Source organism: Nannospalax galili, unplaced genomic scaffold (assembly GCF_000622305.1).
Source record: "Nannospalax galili isolate Female #2095 unplaced genomic scaffold, S.galili_v1.0 scaffold618, whole genome shotgun sequence".
Taxonomy (NCBI): Eukaryota; Metazoa; Chordata; class Mammalia; order Rodentia; family Spalacidae; genus Nannospalax; species Nannospalax galili.
In genome coordinates, this window is record NW_008341873.1 from 12600 (window position 1) to 26897 (window position 14298).

General features: G+C 42.9%; 1 protein-coding gene across 1 annotated transcript; it reads left to right on the forward strand.

Moving 5' to 3' along the window:
- The first annotated feature begins 3153 nt into the window (after positions 1–3153).
- Positions 3154–13220, forward strand: LOC103737651 (patched domain-containing protein 3-like). Its single transcript, XM_008837480.3, is given in 9 exon segments — positions 3154–3899; positions 3902–4540; positions 4543–4631; positions 5440–5561; positions 8975–9120; positions 11195–11968; positions 12109–12385; positions 12459–12676; positions 12679–13220. Coding segments are annotated over 9 exon segments (2685 nt in total). The 5' UTR covers positions 3154–3703; the 3' UTR covers positions 12903–13220.
- The last annotated feature ends 1078 nt before the right edge of the window (positions 13221–14298 follow it).

Below are 14298 nucleotides of genomic sequence, written 5' to 3' on the forward strand. Positions count from 1 at the left end.
AAACAACACACTCCTGAATGATGAATGGGTCAAAGAAGAAATTAAGAAAGAAATGAAAGTTTTCCTGGAACTAAATGAAAAAAGATAATACAACACACACAAAAAAACTCTAGGACACGTTGAAAGCAGTCCTTAGAGGGAAGTTTATAGCTCTAAGTGCCTTCATTAAAAAATCACAAACAACACAAATAAATGACTCAACATTGTGACTCAAGACACTTGAAAAGCAACAACGAATGAAACCCAAACCCAGCAGACAAGAAGAAATAACAAAAATCAGAGCAGAAATTAATGAAATAGAAAAAAAGAATACAAAGAATCAATGAATCCAAGAGTTGGTTCTTTGAAAAGATAAACACGATTGACAGACCATTAGCCCAGTTAACCAAAAAAAGAAAGAGCACCTCCAAATGAACAAAATCAGAGCTGAAAGGGGAAACATCACAACCAACACCACAAAGATCCAGAACATTATAAGGGAATACTTTATAAATGTATATGCTACCAAATTTGAAAACCTACAAGAAATGGACGGGTATCTGAAAGCATGGGAACCACCAAAACTAAACCAAGAAGAGATTAACAGCTTAAAGAGACCCATAACACATAAGGAAATTGAAACAGTAATACAAAACCTCCCGACTAAAAAAAGCCCAGGACCAGATGGATTTACAGCAGAATTCTATGAGATATTTAAAGAAGATCTATATCCAATGCTACTTAATTTATTCAAAAAATAGAAATGGAGAGAGAACTTCCAAACTCCTTCAATGAAGCCAGTATCACTCTAATACCAAAGGAGAAAGGGTTAAACTTCCCTACCATAGTTCATTCTATAATCTGCTTCAAATGCACAATATGTATAAAGGTTACATTATATCTATATTTTAATTTTTCTTTGGCCCACAAATCTTTATTATATAAAACAATCAAAAACTAGAATGAAAATATCATTTATTATATTTATAAGGAAAAGTAAAGAGCAATCAGATCCACATTATCATTTTAATCAGTTTACAAGCAAATACGGTAAAATAGAGGACATCCATTCAAAACAGGGTCAAACGCTATCTGAAATCATTGGTTTTATTCACTTATTTTGTTCATTGTTCTAACTTACTGCTACTATGAAGAAATTTAGTCATCTTTTATCTAACTCTTAAATGGAAAGCTTCATTCTTAATAAAGAAATTTCCAATCAACTACACTGCCTAATTATAGAAATATGGTACACCTAACAAGTAACTACAATCACATTGATTGCCTCAGTATAGTCCAATGTGAAATAAAGTTACCAAAAACAACTCTGCAGGAGCAAATATTTAGAACTGTATAGCATTTCCACCTATAAAAGCCATTCCTCCAAATTCCCTTTCCTATAAATGAATCAGTAAGGACACAGTAAGATACTTCCTCCCACACTGGTGTGGGAGAGTAAATAGAAAACCTTCAAGAAAAAAGTAACTGTTGTATTTCAACAATCTTTAAAAATATTCATATTCATTGATATACTCATTCCACATGTAAAAATAGGAAATTCAAGTATAGACTTGAAAAAGCAAAAGAAAGAGCGATTTTTCACTCTACTACTATCAAAGCCAAAGGCAGAAACAGCCTCAATATCTGATAATAGAGTTAAATAAATGGAATGAAATGTTTCAGCCCTTTTGTTTATTAATACAAATAAATAAAATATTTTAGGTAGGGGCTGGAGCACTGGCTGCTCTTGCAGAGGACCTGGGTTTGATTCCCCCAGCACCCACACGGCAGCTACAGACCACCCTTAACTCCAGTTCCAGGGGAATCCGTAAGCCCTCTTCTGATGTCCGTGGCATCGCAAGACACTGGAGCACTCACCACATACATGCAGCCAAATACACTCATACACATGAAATGAAAATAATAAATAAAATGTTTTAAAAAGAATACAGTTGCCGGGCGTGGTGGTGCACGCCTTTAATCCCAGCACTCAGGAGGCAGAGACAGCTCTGTCTCTGTGAGACTGAAGGCAGCCTCTTCTACATAGTGAGTTCCAAGCCATCTGGGGCCATAGGGAGACCCCGTCTCAGAAAAACAGAGAGGTGGGGGTGGGAGCTCTAAGAAGAAACACACAGGAAATTTATTTGTTATTTACTTTCTTTTAAAAATATTTTATTATTCTCATTTTAAAAATCTTTTCCTTAAGCTTTCATACTTTTCTGTGAGAAAAACCAAATAAATGAATCTGCTCTCATTTGTATATTCTATCACATGAGTTTCACACTAGATGAACAAATCTGTGTGCCTGCCTATGAATCTGCTGTGTGGGTTATATAAAGAATATGTAAGCCTTACATACCCAACTATACTATTAAGACAGGCTTGCTCTATACCCTGTTGAATTAAAAAGGCAGGTTCAGAAGTTCTCTCTCTCTCTCTTCTCCCCCCCCAAAGGTGAGGCACTCACAGGTATTTTCAACCCTTTTCATCTTGGTAAGGTAAAACCCTTTGGCAGAGAAGAATAAGATCCTAGATCCACGGAGAGAGGCTGCTGCTCCGCTGGGCACTGAACATGAAGGCTGCAGCAGATGCTCCTACAGCCACATGAGTGTGGGGGAGCAGCGCTCAGCTTATCACACACGCCTCGACTGGGACAACTTTGTGGATGCTATGCTGTCCACACTAACATGGACACAGCTTCCTGGGTCATACTGACCTAGGCTTGATGCCTTCTGACCTCTGCTGGGAAAAGATTCCTTGGCCTGGTTTTTACAGTCGTGGTTAAGATTTTCTCCTAACAGGTGATCTGGATCTGCTGATAGGTTTATTTTCTGTACAGAAATTTAATTTCCTCATCCTCGTCCTCCTCTCTCGCCTCTCCTCTCCTGTCCTCTCCTGTCCTCTCCTCCCCTCCCCTCCCCCCTCTCTCTCTGACGTGGTGACTGTACTCAAGCACTAAGGAGACCTGAGTCCGCGTGACATGTAAATTCCTCATATCTAAACAGGCTTCAAAATTTTTTTCTGTGAGACTGGTTTATATATATATATAAAGCCGGGGTGGTGGCACACTCCTTTAATCCCAGCACTCGGGAGGCAGAGGCAGGTGGATCTCTGTGAGTTCAAGGCCAGCCTGGTCTACATAGTGAGTTCCAGGACAGCTGGGGCTACAGGGAGATCCTGTGTCAAAAAGACCAAAAACAAAACAAAACAACCCAAAACAAAAACGCACCAGCACTACTCACTACCTCAGTACTCAGGAAGGTCGGTTCCAGGCCATCTGGGACTAAAGGGAGATTTTTCTTTCTTTTCTGGAGCCAAGGACAGAACCCAGGGCCTTGCACTTGCTAGGCAAGCACTCTACCACTCAGCTAAATCCCTAAACCCCAATTTTTTTCTTTTTTAAAGCAAAGGTTAAGTCATCACTTAACGGGGAGGCTCATCCGGAGGGGCAAAGCCTGGTCTCCAACCCAGGGCCCCGCTGCTGAGCACTGGGAGATGCTGCACGTAGGCCTGGCTTGAGGCAGAGCCCTGTGACCAGGGGGAAGCACCCTGGTCCTCGGGCCTGGAGTAGCCCAATCCTAACTACCCCACCTACGTCACCCAATACGAAGCGTTCTGAACGTTGCCTCTGGCATCCGGGCACTGGAGCAGCCAACGGTCTGGGGCCAGATCGTTGGGTACCGGCGACGGTGGAGCTGCTTGCTCCTCCACAACGACTAACCTGATGTCTTTCAAGGTGGCGCCCCCCTTCGAGGCGTGGGTGGAGGCGCCTTCCGAAGACAAGCCCAAAGACCGGCCGGAAGACCAGCCTGAGGTGGGGCTGCCCGGGGAGCCTGGCCCGAGTTGCGCACCCGGGCCGCCGCCGGAGCCCCCGCCGCCGCCGGGCCAGGAGGCGCCGCCACCGCGCGGCTGCACATCTACGGCCTGGAGGCGCCGCTGTCAGGCTTGTTCCGGCGCCTGGGCGGCGCAGTGGGCTCGCGCCCCTGGCTGTTCCTGCTGGTGCCGGCGCTGCTTACCGCCGCGCTGGGCTCAGGCTTCGTCTACCTCCCGAAGGAGAACGAGAACATGGAGAATTACACGCCCGTCGGCAGCCCAGCCAAGGCCGAGCGGCGCTTCGTGCAGGGCCACTTCAGAACCAACGACACATACCGCTTCTCGGCGTCGCGCACCAGCTCCGAGGCCAACTTCGCGTCCATCCTGGTGGTATCGCTGGAGGACTCGCTGCTGGAGAAGCAGATCTTCTCGGAGGTGAGCAGGCTGGACAACGCGGTGCAGGCGCTGTCGGTGGTGCTGGAGAACGGGACGCGGATCACCTACCGCACAGTGTGCGCCAAGTACCAGGGGCTGTGCGTGCCGCCCAACCCGCTGCTGTACTCCTGGCAGTCCGGAGCATCGCTGGACCTGAGGAACCGCACCTTCCCCATCCACAACATGTCTGGCCATTTCATCCACCTGGCCGGCTCCTTCGGAGGAAATGTCTTGGGCGAGAAGATCGGGATGGGCCAGCGCCTGCTGGAGTCCCGCGTCTTGCGGCTGCTGTACTTCCTGAAGACCGAGGACCCGAGGACAGTGAGCGCAGCAAGGCCTGGCTCACCCACTTTCTAGATCATTTCGAGGAAGTGAAGCAGAGCCTGGCTCTGCATAAGGTCAAGGTACGGGGAGGTTAGTTTGCGGGGAGGAGGGAGGCTGGAGGAGGAGGCGTCTGGTTGGACCGGACCCTGGAGTTAGGGCTCTACTGACCTTGGAGCTTAATCCGACCTCGATGCGAGGGATGCAAAAGTCTGGTCTCCAGCAAAGAACCGGCATCAACCCGTTTGGTGCAGAAATTGATTTTCTAATTAAGCCACTCGAATATTCTTTCTTTTGAAGGTGAGTCCTCCCTGGTACCCGGGAGCCCCTAAAATAGGCTTCTGCTCAGGGGGATTAAGAACCAGAACTCTGAAGTTCTGTTGCGCTGTTTAATAAGATGGCTAGCTCTGTACCTTTTCTGGTTAGTTTCAGCTAAGGCTCCCTGCTTCCTGGGAAGCACATAGCTGTTCAGAAGCTTTGGGGCCAGCAATACCAATATATAAAAACCTGGTTAAAGCAGAATGCCTGCTGGAGGACTAAGTCTTTCCCAAAGTGACATTGATACAATTACAATACTAAAAGATTTTTTTAAACGCCAGGATTTCCACACTTCTCTGTGAGGGCAGGGTTTCACAGTGTGTGTAAAACTCAGCATTGGTTTGTTTAGGTTTAAACGTTGGAGTTTGCACCTGATCTTTGGCAAAAGGTTGAGAAATGACTGAAGTTTGCATTTTGAAGAAGGATGGAAGGCACAATGTGGATTTTGTGGGAAGAGGCGAGTCTTCCACTTTTTTTTAAAACCACAAGTCTACCAACAAAATAAACTGTTGCTGTAGTGTTGGTAACTGACTGTGGGATCAATATTCATTTCCTAACATGTTTTTGTTGTAGGTGGTCTACTTTACATCCCTTTCCAGACAGCTGGAATTCAAGGCAGTGTCCGAGACTGTGATCCCACTGTTCCACTTGGCCTACGTTCTAATCATACTTTTTGTGGTTATATCATGCTTCAGGTAAAGGTTTCACTAACTTTTTATTTCTTACATTGTAAAAACTTTGTTGTGGGGCTGGAGAGATGCCTCAGTGGTTAAAAGTGTTTGCTGCTTTTGCAGAGGACCTGGGTTCCATTCCCAGCACCCACGTGGGTGCTAAACACTGTCTGTGACTTCGGTTCTAGGGAATCTGATGATCTCTTCTGGTCTCTGCAGGCACTGCATGCACGTGGTGTACATACATGCAGGCAAAACACTCATACACATAAAAATTTTTTAAATTTAAACTTTATTGTGATAAAACATATGTAATAAACAATATTCCATCTTAACCATTTTAAGTGTAGAATTCGGTGGCATTATTTCCACCTTGTCAAGAAACCATCACAATTATTGGTTCCCCAATTTCCCCATCACTACTGACAGATAACTCTGTGGCCATTATGCAGTTAACTCCCTAGACCCTCTCCCCGAGTCCCAAACATTAGTCTACTTTCTATGTCTGAATTTGTCTCTTCTAGAGTGTTTTCCTTTGTGCTCTTTATAAGTTACTCAGTCTAAGGTATTTCGTTATAGGAAGCAGAACAGGCTAAGACACTTCTGTCAGCTTTGGTTTACTCTCTTCTAGTTTTATAAGATTTTAAGTCATTTTAGTTTTTCTCTCTTAGTGTATATGTCTATAGTCAGAAATGTGCCATGTCACATGTCCACAAGTTATGATATTGTATTTTTCTGGTGTTGTGATAAAATACCATGGCCAAAAACAACCTAAGGAGGAATGGGTTTATTTTGGCTTATGGTTCCAGAAGGATAGAGTTCATCATGGTGGGAAAGTCATGCATTCTAGTGTATTTCTCCATTGCTGTAACAAAACACTCTGACCAATACCAACCAACTTGGAGAGGAAAGGGTTTACTTGGCTTACTTCTCCTGAGTCACAGTTCATCAAGGAGCCCAAGGTAGGAACTCAGGGCAGGGACCTGGAGGCAGGATCTGGAGCACAGGCCATAGAAGAGTGTTGCTTACAGTCTTGCTCCCCTGGTCCATGCTCAACCTGTTTTCTTATACAATATAGAACAACCTGCCCAGGGGTGGCGCCACCTACAGTGGTTGAGCCCTCCCACATCACTCAAAAATCAAGAAAATACCCCACAGGCATGGCCACAGGCCAGTCTAATGGAAACAATTCCCCGGTTGAGGCTCCCTCTACCCAGTTGTGTCAAGTTGACAACTAAAGCTATCCAGCACAGTATGGCATGGCAGCAGGAACAGTAAGCTGTCTGGTCACATTTCATCCATACCCAGGAAACAGAATAGGAAGTGGGGCAAGACTCTAAACTCTCAAAGCCCACCCCTAGTGACATACTTCCTCCAGCAAGGCTCCACTTCCTAAAGGTTCCATAATTTCCCCCAAACAATATCAGCAACTGAGGACCAAGTGTTCAAATATATGAGCCTATGGGGGCGCTTCACTTCATTCTAGCTGCCATATTCCAGCCCTGGTCCCTGTTGGCTCATGACCATTTCATGATCCAAAATGTATTTAGTTCAAATTCAAAAGTGCTCATAGTTTTTATTTTTTGAGACAGGGTCTCCCTATAGCCCCAGCTGGATGGGAACTCACTATGTAGACCAGGCTGGCCTTCATCTCAGAGATCTTCTTGTCTCTGTCTCCTGTATGCTGGAACTAAAACCATGTACCACAACACCCCACCTAAGTCTTTGTAAGTCTTTAACAGTCTCAACACTATTCAAAAATCAGCTTCTTCTGAAATGCAAGACAATCTCTTAAACTGTGACACCCCTCCCTGTAAAAACATTACATACTTCCAAAGTAAAGCAGTACAGCTTACATATTACCATTCCAAGCAATGAGGAAAGACTGGAACAAAGCAGAACAAACCCAGCAGGGCACATGAAATCCTGTAGCTTCGTGTCCAGGATCTGGGCCTTCAGTTACAAAGGGCTCAGATGGCTCTGCCCCTCTACCCTTGCTGCCTACCACACCTCTCTTGGGCTAATCTCATGCTCTTTGAACAGCTCTTCTTGGCAGAGCTCTCATGGCTTTGGCATCCCAAACATCTTGGGATCTGCTCTTGGCTGCAACATGAAGCTTCCCTGTGCGTTCTTCCGCTCCAGGCTGCACGTTTTCATTTCTTTCTGCCCCTCCTTGTTTGCTCTCACTGTAGACCTGCATTAGTGTAATCAGCAGTTTACTTTGGCTTACACTTAGAGGGAGGGGGTCCTTCAGAGTGGGGAAGGTGGCAGGATCAGGAAACTGGCCAATCATAGTTCATCCACACACAGGAAGCCGAGAGAGAGAACAAGAAGTGGTGTCAGTTTATAAATCCTCAAAGCCTGCCCCCACTGACATACTTCCTCTAATAGGGTTCCACCTCCTAACAGTTCCATAACCTCCTTAAACACCACTACCAATGAGGACCAAGTGTTCAAATATACTAGGGGGCGGTATTTTCCATTCAAGCCAACGTGGATATATTGTGTGTTCATTCTGTTCACTGTATTCTTTCTAATCTTTTGTAGTTTCCTTTTTGAATAATAGTGTGTTGTTTAATTTTTGAATATTTGTTAATTTTGCAGTTTTCTATTGATTTGTAGTTTATTCTGCTCTTGGTTAAAAAAGATACTTCATATAATTTCACATTTTAAAAATATTTGTTTTCAAACCTAGCATGTATCTATCCTGGTGAAAGTTACACGTGTATGTGACTAACAGGGTCTAATTTGTTTATTGTTCTTTATTTTTTTCCATAACTGGAAACCTGGGCCTCAATATGATGAGGTTGGGAGAAGTGATACCTTTAAGGTCACTGGAGGTGATCCCCTCAGAAGCCAGGGATATAGTTCCCTTGAGGCCTCCATTAGTTGCCATGATAGTGAGTTGTTACAAAAACAGCAAGCCTGGCTGCTGGATCCACCAGTTTTCCTTTTCTGCCTTACGTGGTCCCTCTCTCCACATGCTTCCCACCACACTGGTACCTACTGTGTTATGATACAGTCGGGGGAGGGCTTACAAAGATGCTGAGTCATGCTCTTGGACCTCTAGAACTGTGAACTGAGAAAATACTTTTCTTTTCATAAAATGCCCAGCCTCCGGTATTTTGCTATAAGCAACAGATGAACCAGGTAGAGTCAACTGCTTGCAGTGCTTTTAGTAGATCTCTATTCTGAAATGCTACTCAGTGGAATGGTATTAGGACAGTTGGCCAAGAATTGTGCAGGAAGCTTTATAGATTGCCAACTTTGTTGTCCCTTTTATTTTTTGTCAGTTGGTATGGGATGGTGCCTGTGAGTTGAAGGTCTAGAGCAGACAAATGTGGAAATTATCAGCCCAGAGCTTTCTGCCTAGACATCTGTCAATTCCAATATGGACGTCATCACCACATGTTCTAATTCTCTGTTTAAATTTGCAGGTTGAACTGTATACAAAATAAAATGTGTGTTGCAGTCTGTGGCGTATTTGCCGTGGCCATGTCAGTGGTGAGTGGCTTTGGCCTGATGCTGCACATTGGGGTGCCATTTGCGACCATAGTTGTAAATTCACCATTTCTCATCCTTGGTGAGTAAAGCAGAATAGGAGGCCTCGTGCTGTGTCTGTGGGAAAGAATCACAGAAGTCACTGGAAATAGAAGAAGCATCTTGTATCAAATTAAACTAAAAATCAGTTTGTAGATTAATTAGTACCAGCAAGACTGACAGTTTGGGATGTTGGTATAAATAAGCACCCCATACTTTACAGTAGGAAAAATGTAAGTTGGCATGCACCCCCAACCCCAGTTTGCAACAAATCAAATGAATTAAAAAGAATGAAGAACCATTGACCAGCAATTTCCCTTCTAGGAATTTGATCTGATAATTGTAGTTGATTAGAAGTAAGACAAATAGGTTTATTTGGGGTATTTTGGAATAAGGAAATATTGGAACCTCATCCCATATGAACATGGTATTTATCAAATCAAACATTAAAATATTGGAATGATATTCAGTCTTTAAAAAAAGATAGAAATATGATGATATTAAATGAAAATTTCTGGTTGTAAAGCAAGACCCTTGTGACAGATAATTATGTGGGTATATTTACCTAGAACAAATTCTAGATGGATGGTCTTACAACACATCCAAGATTATCCTTGAAGGGAAGGGTATAGCTGCTTTTCGTGTTTGTGCTACTTTAAAATTTTATTTTAAGTAGGCACAAGAAAATAAAGATCGCCGTATCTATATTAGAAACTAAGCATTTTGGAAGAAATCATCTTGGGCTTCCTGGAAGAGACAGTAGCTGGGTTCGCATTGTGTGTCAGTTTAACTGGGCTCTCCATGGTACACCCTCTTATATACACTCAGCCATGGTGCCCTCACAGTCATTAAAAAACTATAGTTAAAAAGGATATAACTGATCTACTGTGAGGCACTTTTGTATACTCTGTATATATAGGAGTATGTGTGTGCATAAGTATATGTGACTCCAGCAACTTAAGAACTGTGAGGACAATTTCTGAACAAGGTTCTATACATAAGAGAAACACCTGAGAGATGCCAGTGCATTCCACTGGCCCCAGTGCCTTTGGTTATTTTGTATGGCTGGGAGCAGCTATGGGGTACCACCATGCTGTCTCTGACAGACTTCCTTAACTTTGACAAGTTTTGAATCTTTCTACCTCAATCATGTCCATAAATATCTGAACTACAGGCCAGCCTGTGATTCCCAGTTTTCTACCAACCTTAACTTGTATTCTGTGAAGACAAAAATTGAAGTTAATATTAGCATTTCAGTCTCGAGACCTGATCCTGTGTAAACATACGCAGAAGCTAACTCACACAAAAGCGCAAGCAGTCTGAACTGCGGGTGAATTTCAGAGGGAGACAGAACTGATTGGCAGCAGGCTCAGACTGACTGTCCTTTCCGGTCCCGTTCTTTACTGTCCTCTTTTGTTCTCCTGCATTGGCGATGTCACAGCTCTTCAATGTTCTTCTGCTTCAAAGCAATCATGAAATGTCATTGTGAAAAGAAGCCAATTACCTAGTAGGCATTAGTATGTAAAGGATTCTTAAGATTCACTCTTTCGCACATTTCTGATCTCAGGGGCAGTGAGAGCATGCCTCCATAAGCATGCAAGGTGTTAAAGAGAGACCAGGAGGAAAACCAGACGTGTGCAGGTGTCCATGTCTGGGCAGGTGTCTACAAACTGTGAGATACAATTCAAACAGTACCATTTAGATGGCCTTATGTTATCTGTAGACACACTTGACAACTTTATATTTCAAGCAGCAGAAGGTTTGATGGGTGTGTTTGTGTATTAGTCTGAAATTGCTTATAGAACCAAAGCTATATTACTCATGGTGCCTTAAGTGGAATCTGCAGACTGGGTGTCCTCGATTTTTCACAAAGACACCCTGGGTGAACACTAGAAAGAGAGTCCTCTATGCTGTGCACAAATAGTGTAAGCATCTAGAAAACTGAGACTTACTAGAGAGGAAGGCATGACAATTTCTGTTGTGAATTCAGAGATAGTATCGCAAGGAAGACTGTTTAAGCAGAGACCGCAAGACAGGTGAGACCTTGAGATAGAAAATAGTCAATTTAACTGCTGATATATATCAATAGATATGGAGATCCTGCTGTTCTGTTACAGGTGTTGGGGTTGATAACATGTTTATCATGATTTCTGCCTGGCAGAAGACCAGCCTTAAGGATGGTGTAAGAGAACGGCTCTCCAGTTCTTATTTCAGGGTGGCAGTGTCCATTACAATCACCACCACAACCAACGTCCTGGCCTTCTACACAGGAATCACTAGCTCCTTCAGGTCCGTACAGTACTTCTTCATCTACACAGGAACAACCCTGATCTTTTGTTATCTTTATAATATCACCTGTTTTGGAGCAATTATGGCCCTGGATGGTAAACGAGAATTTGCCTGCTTCTGCTGGTTGGACAATCCAGACCAGAGGTTTTTCTCATTAAAAAAGACCTGCTGTCTCCCACTCAGCTCTTCTCCAGATGAAAATGGAGAAGATAAACATCCAGTGAATTTGTTCTTTAGAGACTATTTTGGTCCATTTATCACAACGACTAAAGCCAAGTTTTCTGTAGTGCTGATATACATTTTTTACATCATAAGCAGTATATATGGGTGTTTCCAAGTGCAGGAAGGATTAGACCTTCGTAATCTGGCAAGTGATGATTCCTACATCACACCATATTTTAATGTCAAGGAAGATTACTTCTCAGAATACGGCCCAAGGGTTATGGTTATTGTTACTGAAAGCATCAACTACTGGGACAAAGATATAAGACAGAGCCTGAACAAATGTATGGTAAAATTTGAAGAAAATGAATATGTAGATAAAAATCTCACAGATTTTTGGTTGGAAGCATATGTTCAGTTTATGAAAAAGACTGGAAACACCCATAATAATAAGAATGCTTTTATGGCTAATATTGGTGGCTTTTTAAGACTTTATCCTGTTTTCACATATGATATTAATATTTCAACATCAAATTTTGGTTGGAAGCATATGTTCAGTTTATGAAAAAGACTGGAAATGATCCAAATAATAAGAATGCTTTTATGGCTAATATTGGTGGCTTTTTAAGACTTTATCCTGTTTTCACATATGATATTAATATTTCAACATCAAATGAAATCTCTTCTTCCCGGTTCTTCATCCAGACTATAGGGGTTTCCTCTTCCAGCAGTAAGAAGAAAATGCTGCTGCAGTTACGGGGCATCGCTGAAAACTGCGATGTCCCCCTGATGGTGTACAACCCAGCCTTCATCTATTTTGATCAGAATGCTGCAGTCATCGAGAACACTGTGCGGAATGTGATAATTGCATCCACAGCTACGTTCATTGTCTCGTTGTTAATCCCTCATCCGGTGTGTTCCTTGTGGGTCCGTGATAATTGCATCCACAGCTACGTTCATTGTCTCCTTGTTGTTAATCCCTTATCCGATGTGTTCCTTGTGGGTCACTTTTGATATTGCTTCTGTGATTGTGGGGGTGACAGGTTTCATGGCATTCTGGAATGTCAACCTTGACTCCATATCCATGATCACTCTTGTCATTTGTATAGGGTTTTCTTTTGATTTTTCTGGACACGTCTCCTACGCATTTTTTCCAGTTCTGAGACCTCAGCAAACAAAAAGTGCACGGAGGCATTATACATGCTAGGCTATCCAGTGTTGCAAAGTGCAATTTCAACAGTAATAGGCATGTGTGTTTTATCTGCAGCTAAAGCATACGTATTCAGAATGTTTTTTAAGATTATGTTTCTTGTTATGTTTTTTGGGGCTGCTCATGGCCTAATTTTTATTCCAGTATTCTTAACCTTTTTTTAAAAGTAAGTTTGAATATCCAATTATAGAATTCCCAATGGTCCCAATCCAGTCTGATTACAAAATGCACTATTAAGACTAGTCAGTAGAAAAGAGAGAAGTGAAAGTACCAGGGAGGTTGTGGGGGAAGAAGAACCAGGGGTAGGCAGGGAGGGAAGGGAGGGTAATGTGGGCTGTGAGAAAAGGTCTCAATGAAAATCATTAGTTTGTCAAGTTGATATACACTAACAGAATATAAATTACTAATGTATAATTGAAAAGAAAGGATTAAAACAGTCTATCTACTTTAAAGACATGTTTCCTTGACTTGGAAATCCCATATTGTTATTCAACATATTCTACAAAAAAATTAGTCTTATATTAAAATATTGTTACTGAATTAAGAAAGGTGTTCTTTTTATCTGAGTTTCTACAAACAATATATGGTATAACCATCCACTCATTTTTCTTTTTATTTCATCCTTAGAATTGCATTCCCAGAATCCTAGTATTTATTATCACCATACTATATTTATATTTTGGGGTTGTTTTTTTTAACACAGGGTCTCTCTTTAGTCCCAGGTAGCCTGGAACTTGCTATGGAGACCAGGCTCGCCTTGCTCTCACAGAAATCCACCTGCCTCTGATTCCCAAGTGCGTGCACTGCCATGCTTGGCTATGTCCACGGAATAAATGGCATATGATCTTTACTGTACATCCTACATTTATTATCATATTACATGAAGCTTGTTTACTCCCCAAGTTGGAGGCCTTCCTAAATATTTTCTTGTGTGTGTGTAGGGGGGTGTCCATATGTGTGCATATGTATGAGTGTGCTCACCCATGTGTGCCAATGTGGAGGCTAAAGTTGATGCTGGAATAGTTTCCTTTAATGTTTGCACCTTGTTTTTTGAATCGAGGTCTCTCTGCTTGTTTCTTCCTCCAGCACTGGCATCTCAGGCTTGTGTTGCCAGACCAAGCATCTTTCCTCTGTGCCCTGGGGATCTGAACTCAGGTCCTTAGGCATTCATGACAAGTACTGTATCTATTGCTGTCTCCCCAGTCTCATCTAAATATCATCCTAATGGTGTATGCTGATGAAGAGAAGTTTCTAAAGTTTGTAAATTCCATTTATGATTTGTAAGGGTAAACGTTATAGGTTTTAGCTAAGGTTAGGCATTAGGTTAGGTTAGGGATTAGGGTAGAGGTAGGGTTAGGTCTGAGGGTCAGGGGTTAGGGTCAGGGTCAGGGTCAGAGTCAGGGTTAGGGTTTTAGGGTGAGGGTTAGGGTTCGGGTCAGGGTCGGGGTCGGGGTCAGGGTAGGAGTCAGGGTTAGGGAAGGGTTAGGGTTAGGGGTTAGGGTCAGGGTCAGGGGTTAGGGTTAGGGTTAGGGGCTTAAGGTTGGGGTTGGGGCTGGGGTT